Source organism: Trachemys scripta, chromosome 8 (genome assembly GCF_013100865.1).
Source record: "Trachemys scripta elegans isolate TJP31775 chromosome 8, CAS_Tse_1.0, whole genome shotgun sequence".
In the NCBI taxonomy this organism is placed as follows: Eukaryota; Metazoa; Chordata; order Testudines; family Emydidae; genus Trachemys; species Trachemys scripta.
This window is the reverse complement of record NC_048305.1, coordinates 91,674,922-91,702,198: the sequence shown is the minus strand read 5'-3', so window position 1 is coordinate 91,702,198 and position 27,277 is coordinate 91,674,922. Positions and strand designations below refer to the sequence as shown.

Genomic DNA, 27,277 nt, shown 5'->3' with positions numbered 1-27,277 from the left:
ATTTATTCTGAGGAAATCACAACGCATTTTTGGGTGTTATATAGACTCCATTGACACACACTTTCAACCTTACTATTTTCTAACTCACTTTATAGAAAGACATTAAGTTTTACAAAAACGTGGTATGGTAGGTGATTAGTATTGCAGGGAACTAAGTATAAAGAGGTCACACCTGGGAGGTCACTGATTGAATCACAAACCTCAAATCCCACTATATCAGTGGTTCTCAACTTATTTATCATTGTGGGCTGCATATGCAGGGCTGGGCAGCTGCCCGACCCCAATCCCGGAGCTTGTGGGGCCGGGTGGCTGCATGGATGCAACCATGCTGGGCAGTTGGGAACTCCGCCGGCCGGCCTTTAGCACACAGCTGAGGTGGGCCGCAGCTGTGTGCTAATTAGGCCATGGGTTGAGAACCACTGCACTATACCATAATCCTATTCTAAGTAATGACAGCATGAAGACTTTAATAAGGAAGTTATATTTTTAGTGTGAATACACCTCTCTCATTGTTAGTGGAAATACAAGAACATACACTCAAAAGAATCTTTTATTTAGTTTCCACCCTGAATACCAGTGTGAAAACAGCATTTAAACTGAGGAAATCTGTATTTCATCTTGTTATACAAATGTGGGTTATAAAATTTTCACCCCAATGCATTCTGATGTCACAGTAAGACAACATAATAAAACTTCACAATGTTTTTAGTTGTAATTGACTTTTCAATTGGCCACATTGCTAAAATCTCTATTTGGCTCTTAGTAGAGAAATAACTAGATGGTATTTACATATAGAGAAACAGGAAGAACTAAAGGGGAAAATGGCATATCAGCTGGGAAAGCTTGAAGAAAAAATATTACTATTTTCCAGGTTCAAACTGAAATGTAAAAGACAACGTGGAAGAAATAAAATGAGGAATGCACTCAAGTACTGCAATCCAAGGCTAGTAAATTTCATAAGAAGTTTAGAAAGATTATTGTCTGAGATCGCAAATTATTTAAGCCACACTTGTCTTCTTTCAGGTTCTAGAATAGAATCATAATTTGGACTTGAAGAAACCTACTTCCAGTGGTCGACAGGAAGCTTTGACTTGACTAACAAATGTTGGGGCCTAAGTCATCAATTACTGAAGAATTTAAGCTTTCATTAAATATAAAATCTAATCTAAAGAAAATCTATAGTTGCTAAGATAACTATCTGTGATCAGACTGTGAATGGTTGCAGTGTTGTCTGCCCAAGTCTGCAAGCAGACTGCTGCAGGGCCTCTATTGCTACTCACAGCCTTGCTAAGCAGCAGTGAAATTAACAAGACTTGATTCACTTTCTCCACTGGTATTCAGAAGCCTCTGCTGTTGGTTGGGAAGTTACCAACAACAGGAGAAGCAGGAACTAGAAGGACTCAAACAGAAAGAATGTAGAAAAAAAATCTGTGGAAGCAAAGTATAGTGGAGATCAACCCTTATAATGGCAGCTAGGAAGAGCCCAGAGCAGCTGTCCACTAGAACCTGAAGTACCAATAGTGGGTGTTACAGCCCAACAGCTACCACATCTCAAGCAGCTGCTGTCATTTTATCACTTTCATGGGCATGAAGAAGTCACACGCACTTTACCACCGTGTTCTTCTACATCACCATTTATCCTTTGTCCAAGGATTAATCATGCAATAGAACACATTTCGGAGGTAGATAAGTAGCAGCTTCATCTGCGGTACAAAGAAGTTAACTGACTCGCCCAAAGTGACTTGGTGAGAAGACTGGTAATAAAACTCCCCTACTAAAATAACTTTGCCTTAAAAAAAAAATTGCCTTTGGGTTAACATTATATACAAAACTGATATTTGTAGGAAAACATCAGTCAAATAAAAATTCAGAGATTCCTGTTTGTTGTGGTAGAATTAACTGTTTTAAATCTGCTCCACATTGACACGAAATATCCCACCCAGGTTCCAAGTAAGGGATTTACTCTGGTGTTCTGAATCAAAATCTCCTTTTCCACCCCTGCTACTGTGCAGTGAGATGGGGGCTAGTAGCAGTCCTCATGGCTGAATTTTGGTGGCACTCTATGTAGAAACACTTAACATTTTCAAACTGGGGTAGCTTAACTTTAAGCACTTAAATAGTAACCTGCTTCTCAGAGGCGCTGAGGACTCACTTAACTGCCGGGGATGTTACATGGAATGACCACTTATTTAGGTGCCGAACTTTAAGGCACCCAAATTTGAAAGGGTCTTCACACACACTGGCATCTGTGAGGGGCTCAGCGACTCTAGGGGAACCCTCCCCCCAAAGGGGCAGCTTATTTAGCTGGTAACTTTAAACAGCCAGGTTTGAAAGTTTTGGCCACAGCCTGTACAGCCCTTTCCAAGCTGACGTGCAGATGGAAGGGATTTAAGGCTCGAGTTCAAGTCAGCGTTCGTGTCTCCCAGCTTCTGCCCCCCAGCTCTTGTCCCCCCCCCCCCCCAACTCCTGCCCCCCGCCCTCGTCCCCCCCCGCGCCCACCTCCTGCCCCCCCCAGCACCTGCCCCGCAGCTCTGCCCCGTTGCCCCCAACACCTGCCCCCTTCTCACCACCAATACCCCCGGGCCGGCTGCCCTGCCCTGCCCTGCCCCCCTGCCCGCTACCTACGGCATGATGGCAGCGCTGGGAGCCGCTCCTGCACCTCCGGGGCTGCTCGGTTCCCGCCCGCCGTGCACCACCCAAACCCCACCGGTTGGAAACATTATCCAGAGGAGGCGGCCGGTTCCGTTCAGCCCGGGGGCGGCCCGTACCCGACGCACCGAGGCGGAGGGCGCACGGCGGCGGGCCCGGGCCGGGGCAAGGGACGAAAAAAGGATCCGACGCCCCCAGGTCAGCACAGGAGGGGGTCACTGCATCCTCTCCCCTTTCCTTCTGCCCCTTCCCATGCACGGCCTCTGTGGGAGCCCCCGGCCCTTCTCGCTCCCGTTTAGGGGCTGGGCATGTTCGTTTACAAACCAAATCGGGAGAAGGGAGCAAAATCCCCTCAGCTGGAAAGAGACCGCGTCCGCCAGTGCCCCTTGGCAACAGCCTCAGTCCCCCGGGTGCTGCTAGTGCAGGGGCTCTCAGGGGGTCACGAGCTTATTACATGGGGGTCACGGTCTGTCAGCCTCCACCCCAAACCCCGCTTTGGGGGGAGGGATAGCTCAGTGGTTTGAGCATTGGCCTGCTAACCCCAGGGTTTGTGAGTTCAATCCTTGAGGGGGGCCACTTAGGGAGTCTGGGGTAAAAATATGGGGATTGGTCCTGCTTTGAGCAGGGGGTTGGACTAGATGACCTCCTGAGGTCCCTTCCAACCCTGATATTCTATGATCCAGCATTTATAATGGTGTTAAATATCCAAAAAAGTGGTTTTGTTTTTATTTATTTATTAGAGGGGGTTGCACTCAAAGGCTTGCTATGTGAAAGGGGTCACCACCAGTACAAAAGTTTGAGACCCACTGTGCTAGTGGTTTAGAGTCGTCAGTGAAACACTGGGGCTGGTGGGATGTAATCTGGAGGGTTAAATTGCCCTAAACTAGGTTTGAAATCTCACTGAAACACACAGAATCAGGATTCTGTGGGCAGAAGGGGAGATGTTTAGGAAGTGGCTTAAAATAATGTGGTGAGAGAGAGAGAGCTTGTTGTTTCCAAAGGAGTGAGACCTGGTAGGTTTGCCTTTCCTATGATGAAATGGTAGAAACTAGAATTTTGATTACAGAACTCATCATAGAAATGTAGGGCTGGAAAAGGCTTGTAGAGGTCATCTAGCCCTGATGCAGAAAAAAGTAAACCTAGACCATCCCTGACAGGTGTTTGTCCAACCTGTTCTTAAAAACCTCCAGGGATGGGGACGCCACAACCTCCCTTGGAAGCCTATTCCAATGCTTAACTACCCTTGTAATTAGAAAGTTTATCCTAATAGTCAACCTAAATCTCACTTGCTGCAGATTAAACTGATTACTTCTTGTCCAACCTTCAGTGGATCTGGAGGACAATTAATCACAATCTCAGTGGTTTGAGCATTAGCCTGCTAAACCCTGGGTTGCGAGTTCAATCCTTGAGGGGGCCATTTAGGGAATTGGGGTAAAAATCTGTCTGGGGATGGGTCCTGCTTTGAGCAGGGGTTTGGACTAGATGACCTCCTGAGGTCCCTTCCAACCCTAATATTCTATGATTCTTTGTAACAGCCCTTAACATAGTTGAAGACTGTTATCAGCTCCCACCTCAGTCTTCTTTTCTCAAGAACCTTGGGGAGAACTGTTAGGTCATCTAGTCTCTCTCCTTTCCTCTGATGCACAGTTGTTCCTTACTGTATATATATGTTAGTGCTTCATCATCTGTCCAGTTGAGATTTTAATGACCCAAGCCGTGGAGCTTCCACCAGTTCCCTTGGAAAACTATTGCACACTAGACTTCAAATAACATTGGCAACACTTTTGTGCTGCACAAATTGGCAGCACCACCTGCTACACAAATAATAAATCGGTTGGTAATGAGTGGGCTGAGGGGCATAAACAACAGTTCATATTTTATAAAGCTAGTTACTGGAAAATTAACATTTATTCTCCTTTTCCTCCTTGACTTTAACCCACTTCCATTTTGTGAGTGTAACACTGGTGCTTAATTATAGTGACACCCGTTTGCAGTACCAGACTGCATCACTGTGTCCCTGTGGGGTCCTTCTAATGCCAGTGTAATATGAAAGTGTCAGGCAGGCGGTCTGTGTATTATAAATAGGGTACTTCATCCATGATAAGCGATTATTATCTTTTTTTCCCAAGTGAAAAAGACCTATATAACTCAGGAAAGTGCGAGTGATTTAGCCCTCCTGAGTAAGAATCCAATGAGTCCTGAAGGGGACCCTACCTATGCCGTTATCTTGTTGTTCAACTTGAGATATTCAATTTATTATACGGGAATATATTTTCAGAAGTCAACGCTGGATAAAATAATGTTAGAGGCTGTTAGGCCAACAGTACAGCACAATTTAGTGTGCCTCTGTGATGGCCTTCTAAAAACCTTAATCACCTTTGGTAAAGAAGAAAACCACTGTTAAAGTTCACTGCCGTTTATGAGCAAAACGTGTTATTGTCTTGAATTATTTCAATTATTGAAAAAAAATCTGGATTTTCCCCCACTCTATTTTGTGCAGGTTTGTGGTGGTATTGTTGTAGTTTAAGGTCCTAAATGCTGCAAACGCTTATACCATGCTTAATTTTAAGCATTCGAATAGTTCCATTGATTTGAATGGATATGCTTAATTTTGTGTGTTTGCAGGATAGATGTGTAAAATTTTGACAGTGTTTCCACTGTTAGACATGCTTTTAAAGAAATTATAGCTAGGAAAAAAATTCTTCTGAATATGGGCTTTAAACCAGAGAAATTCCTAGAGGCTTAATTCTAATTTTGGCTAAGGATCCATCACCTCACATGGTATCTTGGAAAATTTGCTACTGTGTTTGCATTCAGTGTAGATAAATAAATAATAATGAATATTACTTAGCACTTACATAGTTTAAATTTATGAATATCAAAGCACTTTACAAAGGCAGTTAAATAGCATTATCCCCATTTTACAACAGAGAAACAGATTCAAAGAGAGTTTAATTGAATCTGTGCATGAGGGGACAGAACAGAGACATACTTACGCACTATGAAAGCAAAAGCAAAAGACTTTAAATATGTTTGTATTATTCACAGAATGGCCAGCAGTCCTGGAAGTAATGCATCCCTCTCCTGTGAGAAAACCATACTCTCAGAAAATTGTCAAGCAAAGAAATCGCAGTATTCTGAAGAGGAGACTTTTTATATGAACTGCAGAGCAGCCTACCTAGCTGTTTTTAAAAGCAGCTTAGAAAATATTAAATCAAAAGAACAACTCTGTTTAGGTAATGAGTAGGAGATAATTTTCTTTACTTGAATTTTGTGTGTGAAGATTACAGTGGTTGATTTTCAAACCAACAGCCAGCATTTCACTGGTGGAAATACCCCAGAGCATAATGGAGCTTGGTCACAATAGCTTCTTTTAAGGATTCAGGCAGTTCTTGGTGGGGTTTGGGTTTTCAAGCATCAGTGGCTGTATCTATAAAGACACTTCCAAGGTTTATACCTATTATAAAATATATCATAGTTTTTCAAATAGTTTACAGAAAGTACTTTATCTCAATAGTTTTCATTTCCCTCAAATTCCTAATCTATATTACTAGGTATTGGATGGAAGTGGGAACGATATACAGAGCCTTTCACCTCTAAATCACCACTCTGAATGAGCAAAAGTCAATACCACCTATCAGCTATTGGGGGGCCTAAGTGAGTTATTTAACAGCAGCACATTTGATGGTGGCATCGTTGCCTACTTGAGGTGGGCCTGAATACTGCTCTGTGGTGGTGACATTTTGCAATAAAGTGTTTTCCTCTCTGATAAATTACAATGAGTTATTCTCAGTTCAGTTTCTAGTGGACAAGTGTCCCTAGCACAGAAAATCACCATGGCAACTGGCATTAATTGGCACAGTGGTTTGCAGTCTCATCAGAAAAGTTGTTAAATTAGAGATGGAGATTGACCTACCCTTTCACCCCGAGTCATGGTCCCCCAGATCAGGGTTGAGAAACACTGACTATGTGATATGTGAAAAACTTTTCCTACCTATGCTGAATGTGTTTTGTGCATAAATGGATGACTTCAGTGTTTCATAAGAACTACGTACATTAATTTTTTTAAAAATATAAATGTACCTTAAGTTAAAGCACTTCTCAATTTCCTAAATTTCAAGCCAGATGTTTTATTCTTTTATCAATATTATTTTGGGTTGTCGATTAATCGCAGTTAACTCATGCGATTAAGTCAAAAAAATTAAATGCAATTAAAAAAATTAATCGTGATTAATCGCATCTTTAATTGCACTGTTAAACAATAGAATACCAATTGAAATTTATTAAATATTTTGGATGTTTTTCTACATTTTCATACTTATTGTATTCTGTGTTGTAATTGAAATCAAAGTGTATACTATTTTTTATTACAAATATTTGCACTGTAAAAATAACAAACAAAAGAAATAGTATTTTTCAATTAACCTCAGACAAGTACTCTAGTGCAATCTTTGTCGTGAAAGTGCAACTTACAAATATAGATTTTTTTTTGTTATATAACTGCACTCAAAAACAAAACAATGTAAAACTTCAGAGCCTACAAGTCCACTCAGTCTTATTTCTTGTTCAGACAATCACTAAGACAAAGAAGTTTGTTTACATTTACAGGAGATAATGCTGCCATCTTCTTATTTACAGTGTCACCAGAAAGTGAGAACAGGCATTTGTAGCTGACCTTTGTAGCCAACCTCGCAAGATATTTACGTGCCAGATGTGCTAAAGATTCATATGTCCTTTCATGTTTCAACCACCATTTCAGGGGACATATACTGTTTCTTTTATTTATCATTTTTACAGGTCTCACTTTCAGGTGACATTGTAAACAAGAAGCAGGCAGCATTATCTCCTGCAAATATAAACAAACTTGTTTGTCTGAGCGATTGGCTGAACAAGAAGTAGGATTGAGTGGACTTGCAGGCTCTAAAATCTTACATTGTTTTATTTTTGAATGCAGGTTTTTTTATATAATTCTACATTTGTAAGTTCAACTTTCATGATAAAGAGATTGCACTACAGTACTTGTATTAGGTGAATTGAAAAATACTATTTCTTTTGGTTTTTGACAGTGTAAATACTTGTAATCAAAAATTAAATATAAAGTGAGCACTGTACACTTTATTCTGTGTTGTACTTTAAATCAATATATTTGAAAATGTAGAAAGCATCCAAAAATATTTAAATAAATAGTATTCTATTATTATTTAACAGTGCGATTAATCACGATTAATTTTTTTAATCGCTTAACAGCCCTAGTATTATTCTATTCATTGTGTGATTAGGTGACATCCGCAACAGTCCAACAATGTATCTTTTTGGTTTGGTAAATGCAGTTAGTAGTCGTAAGTATAAATACTTGATTGAAAATTATGATGCTTAGAAAAAGTCTACAAAAATAACTCAAAGTTCCACATCTAATTGGGTGGAACTATGAAAACAACCAATTTACACAGTAACTGGGGGGAGGGGTAGCTCAATTGTTTGAGCATTGGCCTGCTAAACCCAGGGTTGTGAGTTCAATCCTTGAGGGGGCCACTTAGGGACCTGGGGCAAAATCAGTACTTGGTCCTGCTAGTGAAGGCAGGGGGCTGGACTTAATGACCTTTCAAGGTCCCTTCCAGTTTTAGGAGATAGGATATCTCCATTAATTATTATTATTTATTAAGTTAGTGAAAAAAAATGGTTTCTAAGTTGGGCTAGGGGCTGGGAATTGGTTTACTTAAAATGTTTTAATTAATTATTCTGTTAAATGAATATTTGGAATAGCTTTCACAGTTCCATCTAGAAATCTGTTAAGCTTCAGTGTTGCCAACTTTTATCATGTATCACAGTATTTGGTGTTTTTCTTAAAGCCCCAGAACCTGGAGTCCTATGATTAAGAGAAAAACTTAGCTTACTTTTTTTTTTAAATAAAAGTTTCTAGGCCTCATGGTTGCAGAGAAAAGCTTGAAAACATGAACCGTAAAAAGGCTAAAAACCAAGAGGCATATAAAAAGAACCCAAGTTTGTATTTTTTAAAAAACCCTCATGTTTTTGAAGCTAGTATGATTTTTGAACACTTGGAATTGGCAATGCTGCCGTGTTGCTTGCTAAGGGTTTATCAATAGTAGATTATTGTGCCAGGGAATGGCATCTTTGTAGAAAACCACAGAGGTTATGTAATCACAGAACAAACAAAAAGTAAATAGAAAAGCATTCTGACACACTATGGTCAGTCATAATATTTAGGGGCACTGTAGTCCTCTTTTCATTAGCATAAAATTCATTATCTCCAGACTTTCATTCTCTTTAATCTTTGTCCATGTTACATCATGTGAGCTTTTTACCAGGAAGCCAGTTAGCATGTAAATCTGATGGTTTCATACTGAAAGCTTCTCTCCAAATACCAGTACTTGAAATACCATTCTCTAACAAGCATACTCTTTCAGCATATGACTCAGTCTTCTGCAGACTGTCAGGGTTAAGATAGAAGCCCCTGTATAACATCCTAATGATGGTTTTAAAATAAGAGTGGTGTGAACAAATGTCATCTCTTTTATATATGTGCTGGGCCTTTCATCTCTATCCATATGCTACTTGGGCACATAGCAAGTGTTTAGGCATTTTGGTTTCAAGGTCAGCTAAGAAAGGGCAATTACTAGTTCAGGCTCCCAGTCTTCTCAGAGCTGTGTGTGAACTTTTTTTCCCTTTTAAACTTGTAATGTAAGAGTCATTATAGGCTTATGTAAAAGCTTAGCGTAAATCCTGGCAAAGAATCAAATCAGTGGTGTCAATATTGAAGCATCTGTGGTTACATGATGTTTGGTTAATAACACAAACTGTGCTATTAATTTAGAGCCTGCTTCGACAAAACCTTAGAGGAGTCGTAGTTGCTCACTGAATGTACTATAATGTAATGTCCTATCTTGTTACTCAGGCATTTAGCAGAATCCAGTTAAAGAAACATAAATAAAAGATGCGGTCTAAACAATCTTTCAAAAATATGGTCTTGGGAGATATGTTTGTAGCAATCACTGATCTCCCTTGAATGATAAATGATACAGGTAGCAGCATCTTGCCGTATATTTATCAAAACACATTTATTTAAATACAAGTGAATAATCAGTTCATGAAGGGTGCTAGATTGACAGCCCACGAGACTGGGTTATCCACATAACAACACACATTGAGAATGATTGCCCTTCCTTAGCTGACCTTGAAACAGAAATGCCAAAACAGTTGCTGTGTACATGAATGTACAAGAGGTACATGAATAAAGACATGAGCTATCCCATATTCACCAGCCTCCACTCTGTGCCCATTTGGTCCTTGGCGGTCACACCTTAGATTAGCAATAAAGGTGCCAATTATGAAAAGGGGTTCTTTGGAGAGTCTTTCTTTATACGGCCCATCTACTAAGAATGGTGATGATACCACCAACTCATTTCAGATAGGCTACTGAACAGCTCTGAGCCGGTAAAGACTTAGTCATTACAGATCTGGATAAAAAGCAAACTACTGACCTACCTAGAGAGTTCTCCTAAACCATCTAATTCTCTGAAGTGAGTGGTGGGTTATGACATCTTATTAACTAGACAGCATATTTGAGTTTAGCTTGAATTTAAGATAATACCTTCTTCACATTATAAACTGATGAAAGCCTAATGTAAGTGAAGATTTTTCAGAAGCTAGCTAGAACTAGCAAATCCAACTTCTGCAACTGTCATACGAAGGAGCAGTGGGACTTGTTGCAGCCATTTTATCAGCTTTATTATTATTAATTTATTTTTTATGATTGATTTTATTATTAAGTTTATTGTTTATTATTTTACTATCTAACAGTTTACTGGGAATTGTTTTTCTTTATACATTTGAAATTCATGTTTTATAATATGAACTACTTGGTTGATGCAAAAACAATTCTACAGCTCATTTATGGTAGGCTGTGCACTGAGAGCCTGACCCAATTCCTATTAAAGTAAACGGAAAGACTCTCATTGATCTCAGTAGATGGATCTGGCCCAGAATATGTGGCTTTACAAATAACAGGTTGTTATATTAAAGCCTGCGGATTACACACAGTGGGCCAAATCCCACATTTACTACTTGTGGGGGGAGTAGGGAGGAATTTCCCTTTCAAGTCAGTGGGTATTTTGCCTGATTGAGGGTCTGATCTTGCAGGTCTTACTTTTGTGAGTAGTCCCATAGAGTTCAGTGGTTCTGTGTACACAAGTAAGAGACTGCTGCTGACTGGATCCTAAGGGCTAAATTGTGGCTTTGCCACAGCCCTGTGTATGAGGCGGCACAGCCCTGTGTATGAGGCGGCACATAGTTCTAGTAGCACTTAGATCCAGCCTGTATCTGGCACAGTGCCCTTCCCCAGTATGCCATTGAGTGCACTGTGAGGGAAAGAAACGTACAGTGGGAATGTAGTACCCCATCAGAGGCTTAGGCTTCTCTGACCTTCATGCTGCTACCCCGGTATGGGTAGCCTTGCACCCTCTTCCTTCCCAGTGCGGGTGCACAAGATGGTCCCCCGTGTAGCATTAAATCAGGAACACAAGATTGAGTCTACACCCATGTCACAGCTACTGCAGTTAAGCAAAGGTTTATCATTCGTGCCTACTTTTGCCTTTGATTGATTGGATTAAAAAAAACCTGCCGTAACCTATGAAATGATTACAGGATAGTTTGAAAAAATCATATCTATTTTGTCTGTCAGTGTCAATGAAGAGTTGATATTATATTTTATTGTGCAGTGCTTCAACAGGCTGGAAGAAATCCATCTCAGACGACGGTTAATCAGTACTGGACTCCCCAGACCACCACACTGAATTTTGATGATTTTTGTAATATCTTAAAAAAAGAAAAACCAGCTACAAAAACAGAACTGCTCAAAGCATTTTTAAAAGTAGATACAAATAATGATGGATATATTTTACACACTGAACTTTATAAAATTCTTACAATGGTAAGTATCGTGGAAGGTAAATTACAAATTTTGATATAGAGCTATAATTTTCATAAAATTGGTATAGCAGAAGAACCAATCTTTTAAAATTTTAAAAATCACAGAAACAATCCTGAATATTCAAAAATTGATTTTGTTAGGGGGAAACAATCTATATCTGAATTATTTTAAGCAACAGAGGGTCCTGTGGCACCTTTGAGACTAACAGAAGTACTGGGAGCATAAGCTTTCGTGGGTAAGAACCTCACTTCTTCAGATGCAAGTAATGGAAATCTCTAGAGGCAGGTATATATCAGTGTGGAGATAACGAGGTTAGTTCAATCAGGGAGGGTGAGGTGCTCTGCTAGCAGTTGAGGTGTGAACACCAAGGGAGGAGAAACAGTTTCACCTCAACTGCTAGCTCTTTAGCTCTCTTTAGTAGGAACTGACATTTAAACTGTTTATCACAGAGAGGCGAGAAGATGACTGTAGAGGAAGTGAATGCCATCACTAAATTGGCTGATGTAAACAGCAATGGCAAGTTTGATTACAACAAGGTATGGTAAACAAGGTGACAATACTTTTGTATATGATGTTGGATTAATCAAATTCTATAGCTACTTCCTAAACCACACTCCTAGGTTTTAGTGCTGATATTTTGAAGTTTGCAGATTACCAAGTGCTGGAGGCAGGGCTGGTGCAGGTGATATGGTTCCCAAAGGGCTTCATATTATTATTTTATTTATTTATTATTAGTATTGCCATAGTGCCTAGGAACCCTTGTCATAGACCAGGACACCATTGTGCTAGGAGCTGTACAGATAATATGGGAGCACCATTTCCCTGGTGCACAATGCACTTCCTTTGGTAATATTCTCAAACAAAGGTCACTTTGTCCTGGTGAATCTAGCTATGTTCAAGGATACAACCTGGTTCCAGGGGTGGGACTGGCAGCAGTAGCAAGTCAAGGGTGGCAAATGAGAGCAAACCTGGATATTCAGCATGCATTAGCACTGTAATGACTTTTTAATCTATATTATAAGTACTTTCTTGGATAATATGCAATTTCTTTTGTGGGGGAGGTTATTGCGTGTACTCGGCATCTATTTTTCAAAGTAGAATATCTCTTCAGTTTTATGTTATTTCAAACTGTACCTCTAAGCAATGACTAAATTTTAAACAGTCAACAGTCCACAAAAGACTTGCACCATAAACACAGTTTCACAGAAAAACAACAACCCTCCATTAAAAATTAGACATAAAAACAAGTCCACAAATGTCTAGCAGATAATATAAATCATCTGTTGGGGTGAAATTCATATTTCATTTTCATTTTATAGTGCGACCTCTCTACTGAATCATGGCTCCATTTTTACTATGTCACTTGAGAGTGGTCATTCTGATTCATGAAAATAAAATGAGCATTGTGCTTCAAGAGAAACTAGATTCCATCTATTGATTTATCCTGTGCTTACTAATGTGTGTGTTTTCCCCTAAAACTGTATTAAATAATGTTTCACTTTTTCATTGTGCAAAGTTTTGTAAATCATATATGACAACCAATGAGCAATGTCGTAAGACTGCACTAGAGAAACTAGAAGTTGACAGTAGACTGAGACGTCAGCAGTTTGGAAGTCAAGTTGAAACCTCCTCTGAAAGGGCAACAACACCAATATCAAAACCATCATCAAGGACCACAAGGAAAACTGATCACAAGCCAGCACCAAAGAGAGGTATTTACTTTTCATGCAGGGAGGCTCCATTCCAGGAGATAGGGCCCATTCTCCCAAGTGAATCAGCAGATTGAGTAACTTTTTTTTTTTTTTTTTTTTTAACTTTTCTCATACTAGCATAGACTAGACTAATAATAATTTTGACTTTGGCAACCACAGAAAAGCGCCACTCGGATTTCTGAGCCCCTTGCTCAACCGGACTTTGGCTGCATCTCTTATCTAAGACCATCAAATTTTTCTTAGGACTAAAATCAGTTGATTCTTGTGTGACACAGTCCAGAGGGAAGAGAGAAAATGAGTGTACAGATATTGCAGTATGTCAGGCTATTTATCTCATATCCTGATAAGAAGTGAAGCCTAAAACATTTATCAACAGGAAAGATATTAGCATGAATTTTTAAAGCAAGGTATTTAAACATGTGAGTAGTCTTATTGACTTCAATATGTCTACTCATGTGCTTAAAATTACACAAAGGCTTAAGTACCTTACTGAAGAAAGGCCAAGATTACAGGAATATAATGACAGTATATTAAATATCTGCATTTGTACATAGAACATATCAGTCACTTTTGGTTTCAATTCAAGGAAAAATCATGCTGAAATTGAAAAAATTCAAAGAAATATGACAAGAGGAAATGAAAAGACTGGGATTGTGTGGTCTAGAAGGAATGTAAAGAATACTTGCTTGACGTGTACAAGGAGGGAGATGGTGGTAGTGGTACTAGCCCATGGTCAGGTGATTAAATAATCATAAGAGAATTCAGTTTATTTTAATGAAGTTTTAGTTTTTGTGTGTGTTACTTTGAATGCAAAGATATACAAATAAATACCATTTGTAACATTCTGAAACAATGGAAAACAGACAGTGTAAATAAATAAATATCTATGTTATAGGTGACAACAGAACTTCTTCAAGGCCTTCATCCGCCCAAAGTTGCAAAGCATCCGTTTCTTCCACCATCAGCATGGGCACCAGCAGTAACACAAATTCAGAGCTAATTGAGTCAAACACAGTAAAGGTACTGTGTATGTTAATTCTGTTTAAATTATGCTGTTTTCGTTTAAGCACACACATTGTTGCACGTTAAATAGAAGCAGTTTTCCTCTGATTTTTTTCTCTTATGTTAGTAGTTTGTCAAGGACAGCTGTACACTACAGAGAGATTTCATGATGCAAAATATTATTAATATTTTTATATATTGTTGGTTGTGTTGACATTCAGTTACTGAAAATAATTTTTCAGGTGTGAAGGTTTAATAAAACAAAGTATATTTTTATAAATGAAACCACTGTTGGATAAAACATATAATGACTTTTTGAGAAATTTAAAATTGAATAATTTATTAGATTGGTGAGAACTTTAAATGCTTAAGTAGTCTGAAAGATTTGTATCATAAACCTTTATAAGAATGGTAATTGGAAATAAATAACAGCTCTCCAAACATATTCAGTTCAATGAACATTAATTTGTAAATATATCCTGTAGCCTGCAAATATTGATTTTATATTTAGACTAATATGTTCTATAAGTATTTTTGTTTAAATAAATCACTCATTCAATATAAATTCCTGTGGGAGAAAGACAACAAAGTCACTTTGTTAAGTCAATATTTGTAGAGTGTTAATATTGATCTTTTTCCTTTGTTTTCCCTTTCTTGACTCAACCTTTACTAGTTTTCTTTCAACAGAAAATAATAGCTACAGAAATATAAAACATTAACTGGAAACTGCTAGGATACATTAAAAATGTGCACCTTGAGACCTCTGTGTAAAAGGGAAAAAATGGTTATGACCACATAGTATAACTACTGCTAGAAAACTGAACTGATTGTTCTCATGAGGTACATTTTGTTTCAAATAACAACTCTGTATTTGTTATTGAACTCTGAAGTCCTTTATATCTTTAACATTGCTGGATAGTGACATTTGTTCTATATTAAAATTTAAAAACATGATCTCAGAGGAATTTTTTTTCAATCTGTTTAGGTACCTGCACCCCCATGCAATTTAACCTCAGTTCCAGCATGTTCAAACATGATCTGTAGTGTGCAAAATCATATCGTTTTCCAATATTGGACCCCTCTTTATTTTCACAAGCAAATAAAGTTTTAATGAAAAGCAGTTTTAGAAAGTAACCATTAGTGATTACCAGCATATCTTTCCTCAGAAATTAAACCAAAGTCAATAAAAATAAACAGATGTAACTGCTACTGCTTGTTGCATCCATACTACCTAAGGGCCCTAGCCAAAGCTCACTGAAATGAATGGACAGACACCCAATGATTTCTTGGGCCTTGGATCAGGACCTAAGAGCATACATTGTTCTCATTCATTTTATATTCACATTTATTTTTCTCCACAGTTCATCTGTTTTCTGGGACAATTAGAAAGTGTTGTTTTGGTGGACTTGGACCAACCCTGGTGTTACTGGTCTGATAGCTGAACATAGTGTAATTCAGAACACTTTGAACCTTTATACATTAAAATTGCCATGGACAAATGTAGCTTAGTGTACCCTATGCACAATATAACACTTCCAATTCCAAAATATTCTTTATTCAGTGGAGCTGTGTGACAAATTCAAAGAAAGGCATGTCGAATATTTTAAAGATCTAACTAATTATTTTAAAGAACACCACAGACTCCCAGCCATTTATCATCTGTGTCCACAGAAAACTTAAAAAGGGGCCTCTTTTTTCAAAAGCAAATTGTAGTCTGCACAGATCATATTCTGTTTGGCTCCCACTCAGGAAAGAATAACAAGAATCAGGCATCAAGTATATCCAGGTCAAAACAATTTGCAAAAAATTAAATATTGTTAAATCTCATGAGGGCGGAAGATGGTCACTTAGGTCAATTCAGGCACAAGGTTGGAGTCAGGAGATCTGTGTTCTGTTCCCAGCTGTTCCAAAGACTACCTGTGTGACCTTGGGCAACTCATTTCAGCTCTCTATGCCTTAGCTTCTCATCTGTAAAACAAGGATAAAAATGCTTCCCTAATTCACAGGGGTGTTGTGAAACTGGTCACATTAAGGTTCCATTCTAAATAGTTTGTAAAGGGTAAATTAATAATCTGTCATGAGCATGTTCCAGACATGAATAGTATTTTAGATGGTTATGAGCATATTAGTGGAAGGTGTATAGATGGTGATAAGCAACCTGTTGGACTCTATCTATATGTGTACACTGCCACTGGGAGGTGTGATTCCTAGTGTGGGAGACAGACGTGAGCTAGTGCACTATAAATAGCAGTGTGGACTTTGCGGCACTGACAGTGGTTCAAGCTAGCCACCCGAGCTCAAACCTCAGGGGGCTGGGCAGGCTTGTATTTAGGTGACTAGCTCAAGCCACGAGTAATGCCACAACATCTGTACTGCTATTTTTAGTGCGCTAGCTCCAGCTGAGCTAGCACAAGTCTGTCTACCTGCGGTGGGAATCATACCTCCCTATGCAGTGTAGACACACCCTATAACAAACTGTAACAACAACAATGTAAAAGATTTCTGTGACCTGTTCCTGAAGGGATAAATCCTGCTCCCTCTGTGTGGAGGGGCCCCTTGCAATGGAACTAGTGAGATTCTGTTTTGCAGGGAGGACAGTAGGGATAGGATAGGTATTGGCAGATCAGGGCCAAGCACTAATCTAAAGATTTGGCTTGAAGTATATGAATAGTCTCTTGCACTAAAGATGCCTTTTATTTGCATTTTTGTGTAGGTAACTAGACATTTCCTATAATCCCCATAATGCTTTAGAATTGGAATGCCAATGTATAAGACTTACATAAAATAAAGTATTCTCCCATGATGGGTATTGAAAGCAATAAACACTTTTCTGATGTTTTCTCACTGATTAAAGTAAACGTAAGTGTATGTTTTCCAGTTTACCTTATATTTTGTGCTTTTCCATTTCACATTCTCCATTATGAATTGGAATAAAATACACTGTATGTAGGCTGAAAATCAAACCAGGAAGGTATTCTTTAAGCGTTTATAATGCACGTTTTTGCAATGTGATATTGTTGATAAATTAAAGAGAGTATAGCACCACCTCATGCTCTGTTTAAGCATAACAAGCCAGTATTTGAATTCTCAAGGGCTCTCAAACCGTTTCATGGTGTTGACTGCATCTGAATGGAGAAAAATTGTCTCAAGACCCACTTAATCCCTGCATTTTGGGATTATAGCTCATCCTTGTGATAACTACCTAAATTACTTAACATGAAAAAGCAATGGTAGGAAAGTAGTAGCTGTCTTTAATGGGATGTTACAGTTGGAAACAAGGAGAACCATAAGATATGTGGTGAGGTGACTCCCCACAGGCCAGCAATTGTCTACGGATCAGTTTGGGAACCTCTGCCCTAGTAAAAAAGGGAAGGTAGGAAATTATTTTTTAAGAGGCATTTTTGTATGTGATAATTTACTGTATCTTTTTGAAAAGATACAACACATTTGGCTGCTCTTTAAACAATTTACTGTGTACCTTTAAATCTCTTAAAACCCAGTCCTACTATTTCATTAGTTTAACCCTTGAATTTCATCTCACCTGAAATGCTGATGGTTTGTTTTTCAAACATTTGTGTAAGCTATTAAGTTTAGAGACTAAAGTGAGTTAACCAAAGGCTTTTGTTTAATTTCCTCAGCTCTGTCAAATTTCAAGGACAAATCTCATTTTGCGGCATAAGGATTTTAGGGTAAATAGAAGTTATGTGACTACTGTAACAACAGTTCACCTGGGGAGGAATATTCTCCTCAGTAATGATATAAGGGGCTGTCTTGCACATTCTTCCTTTAGCACTGATTTATGTTAACACTAAACTTAGTATAATTTAAAATGTTGACCCTAACTTCTTTTATAGGTTTATGGAACTCCATCTTTCACTCAATCTCAACCCCTTCACCATTGATCTCCAGTTGTTTTTCACCTCTCTCTCTCTCTCTCTGCCATTTGTTCTTTGCAGGTTAGGTGACTCTTCCCCCATCACATTTCTAGGGGGCAGGGTTTGTTTGGTAAAGGTCAGTGTAAAACTTTGAACAGACTCTATTCAGGGGTCTCATTGAGATCAGGTCTATTTCTAACCAAATAACTAACTATCTCTCCTAGTTCCTGTTGAAATGATTTTAAAAATATGAAGAACTCTAGCATGTTAGTCTTTTATATGGGTAGAACTTTGCAGTAAAGATGGTAGATTAGAGGAAGGGACTTGGATACCTAGTTCCCCTTAGGGATTGCATGTCCAGATACCCATGGAGCTTTGCGTATCTGAGCTTAGAGTTTTTGGTACAGTGTAAGGTGAGGAATTCTGTTAAAATGGAAAAAAGGCTCTATAAGAATTCTAAAACATACAGTTTATCATCAGCTTCTTTTCAAGGGCTAAAAAAAAAGTGAATTGCGCATAGTCTCAATTACCACTAAAAAGTGATCTACGTTACAAACTATAAATTAGCAGAATTTGGCATGATTGGCAGGCTGAAATGAAGATAATGTATATGCTACCAAAGACTCTGGATGCTGAGGCTAAAATAATTGTCACTTGGGGTTAAGTTTGAGGTAATTGACATGGCAATGTCAACATGCTTGCATCACAGATGTACAATAATAAAGTACTTTGAGTTTATAATAGTTTCCAGATGCTACCAGTATCATAAGATTCAGAATTATCAGTATTCACCCAAATTAGCTTATAAAAATAAAGCTGAGTTTCCAAAATTTTGTTAAGAATATTTTTCTTCCTATAGTTTGAAGTTACTGTTTCAGTTGGATTTGTTTCTCTGGTTTCTTTTTGGGGTTGTTCTATTATTTTGTATAATTGTTTCTTAATAAATGAATGATTCAGAGGCTGTATGTGGAAGTAGAGAAAGTATTTTTGATAGGATCTGCAGAACTTTTTTTCTCCCAATAGCTGTGATGACCTTGCTCGAGGAAATTTTACTTCTCTGTACTTTTATACTCTTTTTACAGATAATTAAAGCAAATTTACTTATCTCAAATTGATATTGTAAGTCTTAATTTGTTTGTAACATACCATTAGATCCTCAAACGAAAGATGCTAGCTATAAAAGGGCTTGATCCTGCTTCTGTTGTCTTTATGGTGCAGTAATGGGTCCCAAAGGAAGACTTATGTTACTCAGTGACTGATTAGAGATATGCAGTTATGAATGGGTAGATCTACATATAGGGCCCAGTCCTGCAAACACTACCAAGTGTTGTACTTGGTGCCATTAGTCTATTTAGGGTAGCAAATGCTATGGGCCCAATTCTGTGTTGTCTCTCACTTCGTGTAGTCATTACACCAGTGCAAAATGCTGTCTAGTCAGAATGGCTATAAATGGGTATAAAACACTATCTAGTCAGAATGGCTGCATTTTACACTCACTTTTCACTGGTGTAAAAAGTTACATAAGGTGAAGTGCAATGGAGAATCTGTCTCTAAGTCCAGTAGTGATTACAGAATAAGGGCCATAGAAAATTACCAATTTCTTAGAACAAAATTAAATAAGCAGTTTACTAAGGGAGACAGATCTATCATAAAATGTTGTTATGGGGCATTATCCTTACAAGAAACATTGTATTTTATTATGCTCTGTTTTATTGTTGTTTAAAACAGATGAGATGCAGAAACTACAATGGAAAGGTTCCAGAAGCTAAGCTGTGCTCAAAAACAATGTCAATAGACTAAAATGTCAGAGGATAGTGGTCTTCCGTTGCTAGGAAAATAGCCACAAAAAGCTTGAGGGATTTTCAAAAATAGGCAAAATCAGTTCTTCTTCGAGTGCTTGCTCATATCCATTCCATTAGGTGTGTGCGCGCCGCGTGCACGATCGTCGGAAGATTTTCTACCCTAGCAACACCGGCGGGTCGGCTGTGGAGCCCCCTAGAGTGGCGCCTTCATGGCGCTGAATATATACCCCAGCCGACCCGGCGCCCCCTCAGTTCCTTCTTACCGCCCCTGACGGTCGTTGGAACTGTGGAGCGCTGCTTAGCTGTTCTCCACTCTCCCTAGCTTACTTAGTTATTCGCAGTTATAGTTATAGTTATAGTTATAGTGTTTATAGTTAAATAGTTAAATAGTTTTTAAAAGTTGTTCTAGTTGTTCTAGTAGTTCAGGGGATTAAGGGGGTCGTCTCCCCCTTTCTCCCCCGGCCGTGGGGCCGGGCTCATGCCCAACGCTCCCGGCTTCAAGCAGTGCGCCTCCTGCGCTAAGCCTATGCCCACGAGCGACCCGCACGACTCCTGTCTGAAGTGCCTGGGAGAGTCCCATCAAACAGATAAGTGCAAGATCTGTAAGGCCTTCAGACCAAGGACCAAGAAGGAGCGGGACTTTCGGCTCAGGCAACTCCTGATGGAGGCGGCACTTAGCCCGGACGCTCCATCTACAAGTCAGGCCCCGGCACCTAGCGCCTCGGTGCGCAGTGCCCCGGCGGCACCGGCTATGACGACCACGCGAGTGGCGTCTGACAAGCCTCCCCGGCACCGGACCTCGTCGGCACCGCAAGCACAGCAAGTGCCTCGACGCCGGTCATTATCCCCGGGGCATAAAAAAGCCCATAAGACGGGGACCTCCGTGCCGAAGACGCCGGCTCCCCCAGTGCCGGGGGTAGAGCCGCGTCCGCCGGTGGAGCACCGGAAACAGGTGCCTCCAGCACCGTCGACTCCGGCGCCGAGGCCGTTGAGTCCGGTGCAGATAGCGTCTCCACCGAGGCCGGCGGTGATACAGTGCCTCCCGTCGACTCCAGAGACCTTCGCGGCGGCGAGAGACTTAATAGCTCTCACGGAGCCGGCACCGCCTCAACCACCGGCACCGACGGCACCGTTGACTCGCCCGGTCCAGTCGAGGGGGAAACCTGCCTTGATGCGCCCTCCATCGCAAGGGCTGGAACCTCGGCACCGATCCAGGTCCCGAAGCAGGTCCCCACGCCGCTCGCAGTCCCGGCACCGAATATCGCCTCGGCACCGGTCGTACTCGCGGCCAAGATCTTCTTCGCGGCACCGCTCTACGCCTCGGCACCGCTATGATCGTCGGCACCGATCAACGTCGAGACGTAGTTCTCGGCACCGCTACGGTCGACGCTCGACGTCGAGAGGCCGCTCCCGGCACCGGGCATACTCCAGGTCCTCGTCGAGGTCCAGATCCGACTCCCGGCACCGACGAGGTCATCGGCACCGGTCGCGGTCCCGGCACCGATCGCCGGCACCGCGTAGAGATAGATCATCTCCGGACCGGCACCGTGCGGCACCGCAGCCCACGGGAATCGTCTCGACGCTCTCGGCACCGCCGTGGCCATCGAGATCGGTGTCCCACTCCTCGGAGGACCTCTCGAGATCGGCATACCCCCCTCAGGGGCAAGCCGAGGAACAGGACTTGGGACATTGGCAGGACACGACAGAGGACCATTCTCATGGCCCATCTCACTGGTCTTTTGGACCCCGTGGGCGTACCATCAGGCGCAAGGGGATCCAATTGCTTCGACCTCTCGCTCCGGTCACTCCGTCAGAAGGGCCCCGGAGTCCACCATTTCTCGGCCTCCGCCAGGGGACATGGAGGCTTCTGTGTCCGCACCACCTGACGCCCTGGACCCAGGCGCAGGTGATGCTCCGGCCCAGGAACAGGGACACCAGGACCAGCCCTTGGATCCTGTTCCACCAGAGGCATCTTCCTCTTCTTCTCCGGATGAGGCAGTGGCGGGCACATCGTGCACAGGCCCACCTCCAATAGATCTTCGGGCTCACCAGGATCTTCTGCGCAGGATGGCCCGTAATATGGACCTGCAGGCGGAGGAGATAGTGGAGGTGCACGACCCGATCGTGAATATCCTCGGAGCGGATGCCCCATCGAGGGTAGCGTTACCCCTGATCCGCACGATACAAACCAATGCGGATACGATATGGCAAACCCCTGCCTCTATCCCACCCACAGCGAGAGGGGTGGAAAGGAAGTACTTTGTCCCGTCTAAGGACTACGGGTACTTGTATACCCACCCCCAACCGTGTTCACTGGTGGTGGCATCAGTGAACGCACGAGAGCGCCACGGCCAGCAGGCTGCAGCGCCTAAATCAAAAGAGGCTAAGCGGCTCGATTTGTTTGGCCGTAAGGTTTACTCAGCCGGAGGGCTGCAACTTAGAGCGGCGAACCAACAGGCACTACTGAGCCGCTACAATTTTAACTCCTGGAACTCTATGGGGAAGTTTAAGGAGTTGATTCCCCAAGAGTCTAGGGAAGAGTTTGGAGCCATGGTAGAGGAGGGTAAGAAGGTGGCTCGGACCTCCTTGCAGGCCTCCTTGGACATAGCAGACTCAGCTGCGAGGACCCTGGCTTCGGGTATCGCTATGCGGAGGATCTCCTGGCTTCAAGTTTCGGGTTTGCCTCCGGAGCTGCAGCAAACCCTACAAGATCTGCCCTTTGAGGGACATGGATTGTTCTCGGACAAGACGGACTCTCGCCTGCAGAGCCTCAAGGACTCGAGAACAATCATGCGCTCCCTGGGGATGCATGTTGTGGGCCCTCAGCGCAGACCATTTAGGCCGCAGCCTCAGCGCTTCTACCCCCCCCCCCGCCTCGTCAGAGACAAGACTCGGCCCGGAGGCGAGGGGGGCGAGGTGGTAGGAGAAGGTGGATCGGCCCTCAACCCGGCCAGAACCAGGGGCCACCTAGACCACCTTCAGGCCCCAGGCAAAACTTTTGAAGGTGCGGTCGAGGACGGCGCACCAGTCATCCCCCAGGATCCAGCCCCCTCCTTTCGGGATCGTCTCTCCCACTTCCACCATGCTTGGTCCCTTATAACTTCGGACCGTTGGGTCCTCCGCACGGTGGAAAGGGGATACGCTATCCAGTTTTCTTCTATCCCCCCCTCCCACCCCCCTTCCCCGTCCCTCTTCAGGGACCCTTCTCACGAGCAACTTCTTATACAGGAGGTTTCTACGCTCCTGGCCATGGGGGCCATAGAGGAGGTTCCGATAGAGTTAAGGGGCAGGGGATTTTATTCCCGTTACTTCCTGATCCCCAAGTCCAAAGGAGGTCTGCGGCCCATCTTGGACTTGCGCGGACTCAACAAATTTGTAGTAAAGTTGAAGTTCCGCATGGTCTCTTTGGGGGCCATTATCCCTTCCCTCGATCCTGGAGACTGGTTCGCCGCCCTCGACATGAAAGACGCATACTTTCACATCTCAATTTACCCACCTCACAGACGCTTCCTGCGATTCGTGGTAAACACGGTGCACTACCAATTTACAGTCCTTCCCTTCGGCCTATCGTCGGCCCCAAGAGTGTTCACGAAATGTATGGCTGTCGTGGCAGCGTACCTTCGTCGGCAAGGGATACAGGTGTTCCCGTACCTAGACGACTGGCTGGTGCGCGGTCGCACCAAAGAGCAGGTTCAAGCTCACGTCCACAGAATAGTGCACACATTCAACGAGTTGGGCATCCTACTCAACAAGGACAAATCCACTCTAGAACCTACCCAGAGAATAGACTTCATCGGCGCAGTTCTAGACTCCAGACGTGCACAAGCCATCCTGCCAGACAATCGCTTTGGCACCATCACGCACCTCATTCAAGGGCTCAAGGCCTTCCCAACTACCACGGTGAGGTCGTGCCTCACCCTGCTGGGTCACATGGCTTCCTGCACGTACGTAACCAGGCATGCCAGACTTCGGCTTCGCCCACTTCAAACCTGGGTGTCATCAATATACCGTCCACATCGGGACAGCCTGAACATGGTGGTCACGGTCCCGAACTCGGTCCTGACCTCCCTCACCTGGTGGCTAGATCACAATGTGGTCTGCGAGGGGATGCCTTTTCACACCCCACAACCCTCTCTGCACCTGGTCACAGACGCGTCATCTCTGGGTTGGGGCGCCCATCTCAACGAACACCATACCCAGGGACTGTGGACTGCACCCCAGTTAGCCCTGCACATCAATGTTCGGGAACTGATGGCGGTGCGCCTGGCATGCCAGGCATTTCTCAATCTCCTACGTGGCCGTTGTGTGTTAGTGCTCATCGACAACACCACGGCCATGTTTTACATCAACAAGCAAGGAGGAGCACGTTCGTCAATTCTATGCCAAGAGGCCATTCGCCTGTGGGACTTCTGCATCGCCCACTCAATCCATCTCATGGCATCGTTCCTCCCTGGAGTCCAGAACACTCTAGCGGACCGACTCAGCAGGTCCTTCCAGACGCACGAGTGGTCTATCCGTCCGGACATCATACATTCCATCTTCCAGAAGTGGGGGTTTCCCCAGATAGACCTGTTTGCATCCCGAGACAACAGGAAGTGCCACGTGTTCTGCTCCCTACAAGGTCGAGCTCCGGGCTCCCTCTCGGATGCGTTTCTCCTTCCCTGGAAAGACCACCTGTTTTATGCCTTCCCTCCGTTTCCTCTGGTCCACAAGGTACTGCTCAAATTGCGCAGAGACCAGGCACAGGTAATTCTGGTCGCTCCAGCGTGGCCGAGACAACATTGGTACACCACACTGTTGGAACTCTCGGTTCAGACACCGATCCCGCTTCCGTTGTGTCCGGATCTCATCTCGCAGGACCACGGCCGGCTGCGTCACCCCGACCTACAATCACTCCACCTCACGGCGTGGCTGCTCCATGGTTCACCCAGGCAGAGCAGCAATGCTCGCACTCTGTCCAACAGATTCTGCTGAGCAGTAGGAAGCCCTCAACACGCACCACGTATCTGGCCAAGTGGAAGCGGTTCTCCTGTTGGTGCGAACAACGAGCCACGTCCCCGTTGCAGGCACCCATTCCTCTCATTTTGGAATATCTCCTCTCCCTAAAACAACAGGGGTTGGCGATATCTTCAATTAGAGTTCACCTGGCCGCTATATCGGCCTTTCACCCAGGGGAACTCGCGTCCTCGGTATTCTCTAACCCGATGGTCGTTAGATTCCTCAAGGGCTTAGACCGGACGTACCCACAACAGCGTCATCCCGTCCCGACGTGGGACCTCAACCTGGTTCTCTCCAAGCTCACAGGTCCTCCATTCGAGCCACTGGCCACCTGTTCACTTCTGTACCTATCCTGGAAGACAGCCTTCCTCGTAGCCATCACCTCAGCAAGGCGCGTTTCTGAACTCAGGGCGCTTACATCTGAGCCCCCTTACACAGTTTTTCATAAGGATAAAGTGCAGCTTCGTCCACATCCTGCCTTTCTCCCTAAGGTGGTTTCTCCTTTTCATATCAACCAGGATATATTTCTCCCGGTCTTTTATCCCAAACCACATGCCACTCGCCAGGATCAACGTTTGCATTCCCTGGACGTACGAAGGGCCCTGGCCTTCTATATTGACCGCACAAAGCACTTTAGAAAGACGACGCAACTCTTCGTTGCAGTGGCCGACCGAATGAAAGGTTCACCGGTCTCCTCACAACGCCTATCCTCCTGGATTACGTCTTGCATCCGGACTTGCTATGACCTGGCAGGTGTCTCAGCACCGCACCTCACCGCTCACTCCACGAGGGCCCAAGCCTCCTCGACTGCTTTCCTGGCACATGTTCCGATACAGGACATTTGTAGAGCGGCGGTTTGGTCATCAGTCCACACGTTTACAGCTCACTATGCACTAGTGCAACAGTCCAGGGACGATGCTGCATTCGGATCAGCGGTTTTGCACACAGCAATGTCTCACTCCGACCCCACCACCTAAGTTGGGCTTGGGAGTCATCTAATGGAATGGATATGAGCAAGCACTCGAAGAAGAAAAGACGGTTACTCACCGTTGTAACTGTTGTTCTTCGAGATGTGTTGCTCATATCCATTCCAAACCCGCCCCCCGTCCCCACTGTCGGAGTAGCCGGCAAGAAGGAACTGAGGGGGCGCCGGGTCGGCTGGGGTATATATTCAGCGCCATGAAGGCGCCACTCTAGGGGGCTCCACAGCCGACCCGCCGGTGTTGCTAGGGTAGAAAATCTTCCGACGATCGTGCACGCGGCGCGCACACACCTAATGGAATGGATATGAGCAACACATCTCGAAGAACAACAGTTACAACGGTGAGTAACCGTCTTTTATTCCTTTCTTCCCTCAAGGTTGGAAACATCCAGTGGCAACACTCCTATAATGACTTTGTTTCTGTTTTCCAAGTGATAGCTTGAGGGAAATTTTGGAACATGCCATTTTTAAAATACCTAGTCTATAATTGTTGTTGTATCTTGGCAGTAGCAACATAACTTCCCTAGAAACCTGGTATGCAAATAGCGCAATCTTCCTTTTTTATCTTTCCACTGGCTTCAGCAATAGCCAAAAATAATTGCTTTCTGTAGAAAGAGGGAGAAGAATTCATACCCACTTTAGCCAAATTCTGGCAAGCTTGTGTCAGAGTTCATGGCAACTACACGGTGCACCTGGGTTTCCCCTTACTGACCCAGCAAGTGTACCCATCCTCAGGCTTTCAGCTCCCCAGCTATTGTTGGGTGGAGACACGTCTCACTCCCTTCTGACTGGGGTATTTTCAGACTGCACAGTTCCCTGCCCAACCCAGACAGGTTGCCCAAGTGTCCCTGCTTGCTTCTCTTTCAAGACAGATAACAAGTGTAATTGCTACAGATATAAGTTGCCACAAAGACTTCCTGTGCAAGCCTGCTTTATTGGTAAGGTAAAAAACACTACAGAGAAAACATATTTCAAAACAATAAAAGAACATACACACATGCTAATATGCTTACCAGAATGAACCCAACCTTAACATGGACTCTAGCAGGATCAGTTCTTAACCCTCCTTCTCTTCCCTCAATGAAGGGGATCCTTGCGGTTACCAGTTCAGCTTCAGAGCAAGCACACAGTCTTGTGAGGCTTCAGTAGGCCCAGTCCTTTTAACCCTATCCTACGGATTGGGGCCTTCTGCGACCAGAGGACCTGTCCCTTTGCTGGATCAGGAAAAAGGCCATGAACCAGTTTAAAACCAGACTATTTATCCAAACCCTCTTCTTTTGTGTGTTGGTCTCTGAAGAATCTAGTTTGAT

General features: G+C 43.0%; 2 protein-coding genes across 5 annotated transcripts in view; one reads left to right on the top strand and one right to left on the bottom strand.

The window, feature by feature from the left end:
- Positions 1–2,812, bottom strand: part of ITGB3BP (integrin subunit beta 3 binding protein) — a 50,149-nt gene extending 47,337 nt beyond the window's left edge. For 2 of the 3 annotated variants that reach the window (XR_004646737.1, XM_034778182.1), the window contains exon 1: positions 2,626–2,809. Coding sequence is in view for 2 of the 3 variants with exons in the window: in XM_034778182.1 (XP_034634073.1) it covers positions 2,626–2,720 (95 nt within the window). In the remaining variant the exon portion in view is untranslated. Of the gene's footprint in view, positions 1–2,625 lie in introns of all 3 variants that reach the window. The other variant, XM_034778181.1, reaches the window with a different exon arrangement.
- The window catches only part of EFCAB7 (EF-hand calcium binding domain 7), a 45,293-nt gene continuing 20,736 nt past the window's right edge, over positions 2,721–27,277 (top strand). The window contains exons 1-6 of one of the 2 annotated variants that reach the window (XM_034778173.1): positions 2,721–2,847; positions 5,698–5,885; positions 11,385–11,596; positions 12,046–12,132; positions 13,113–13,308; positions 14,204–14,328. In XM_034778173.1, coding sequence (XP_034634064.1) covers positions 5,699–5,885; positions 11,385–11,596; positions 12,046–12,132; positions 13,113–13,308; positions 14,204–14,328 — 807 coding nt within the window. In that variant the 5' untranslated portion in view covers positions 2,721–2,847; position 5,698. The remainder of the gene's footprint in view (positions 2,848–5,697; positions 5,886–11,384; positions 11,597–12,045; positions 12,133–13,112; positions 13,309–14,203; positions 14,329–27,277) is intronic. The other variant, XM_034778174.1, reaches the window with a different exon arrangement.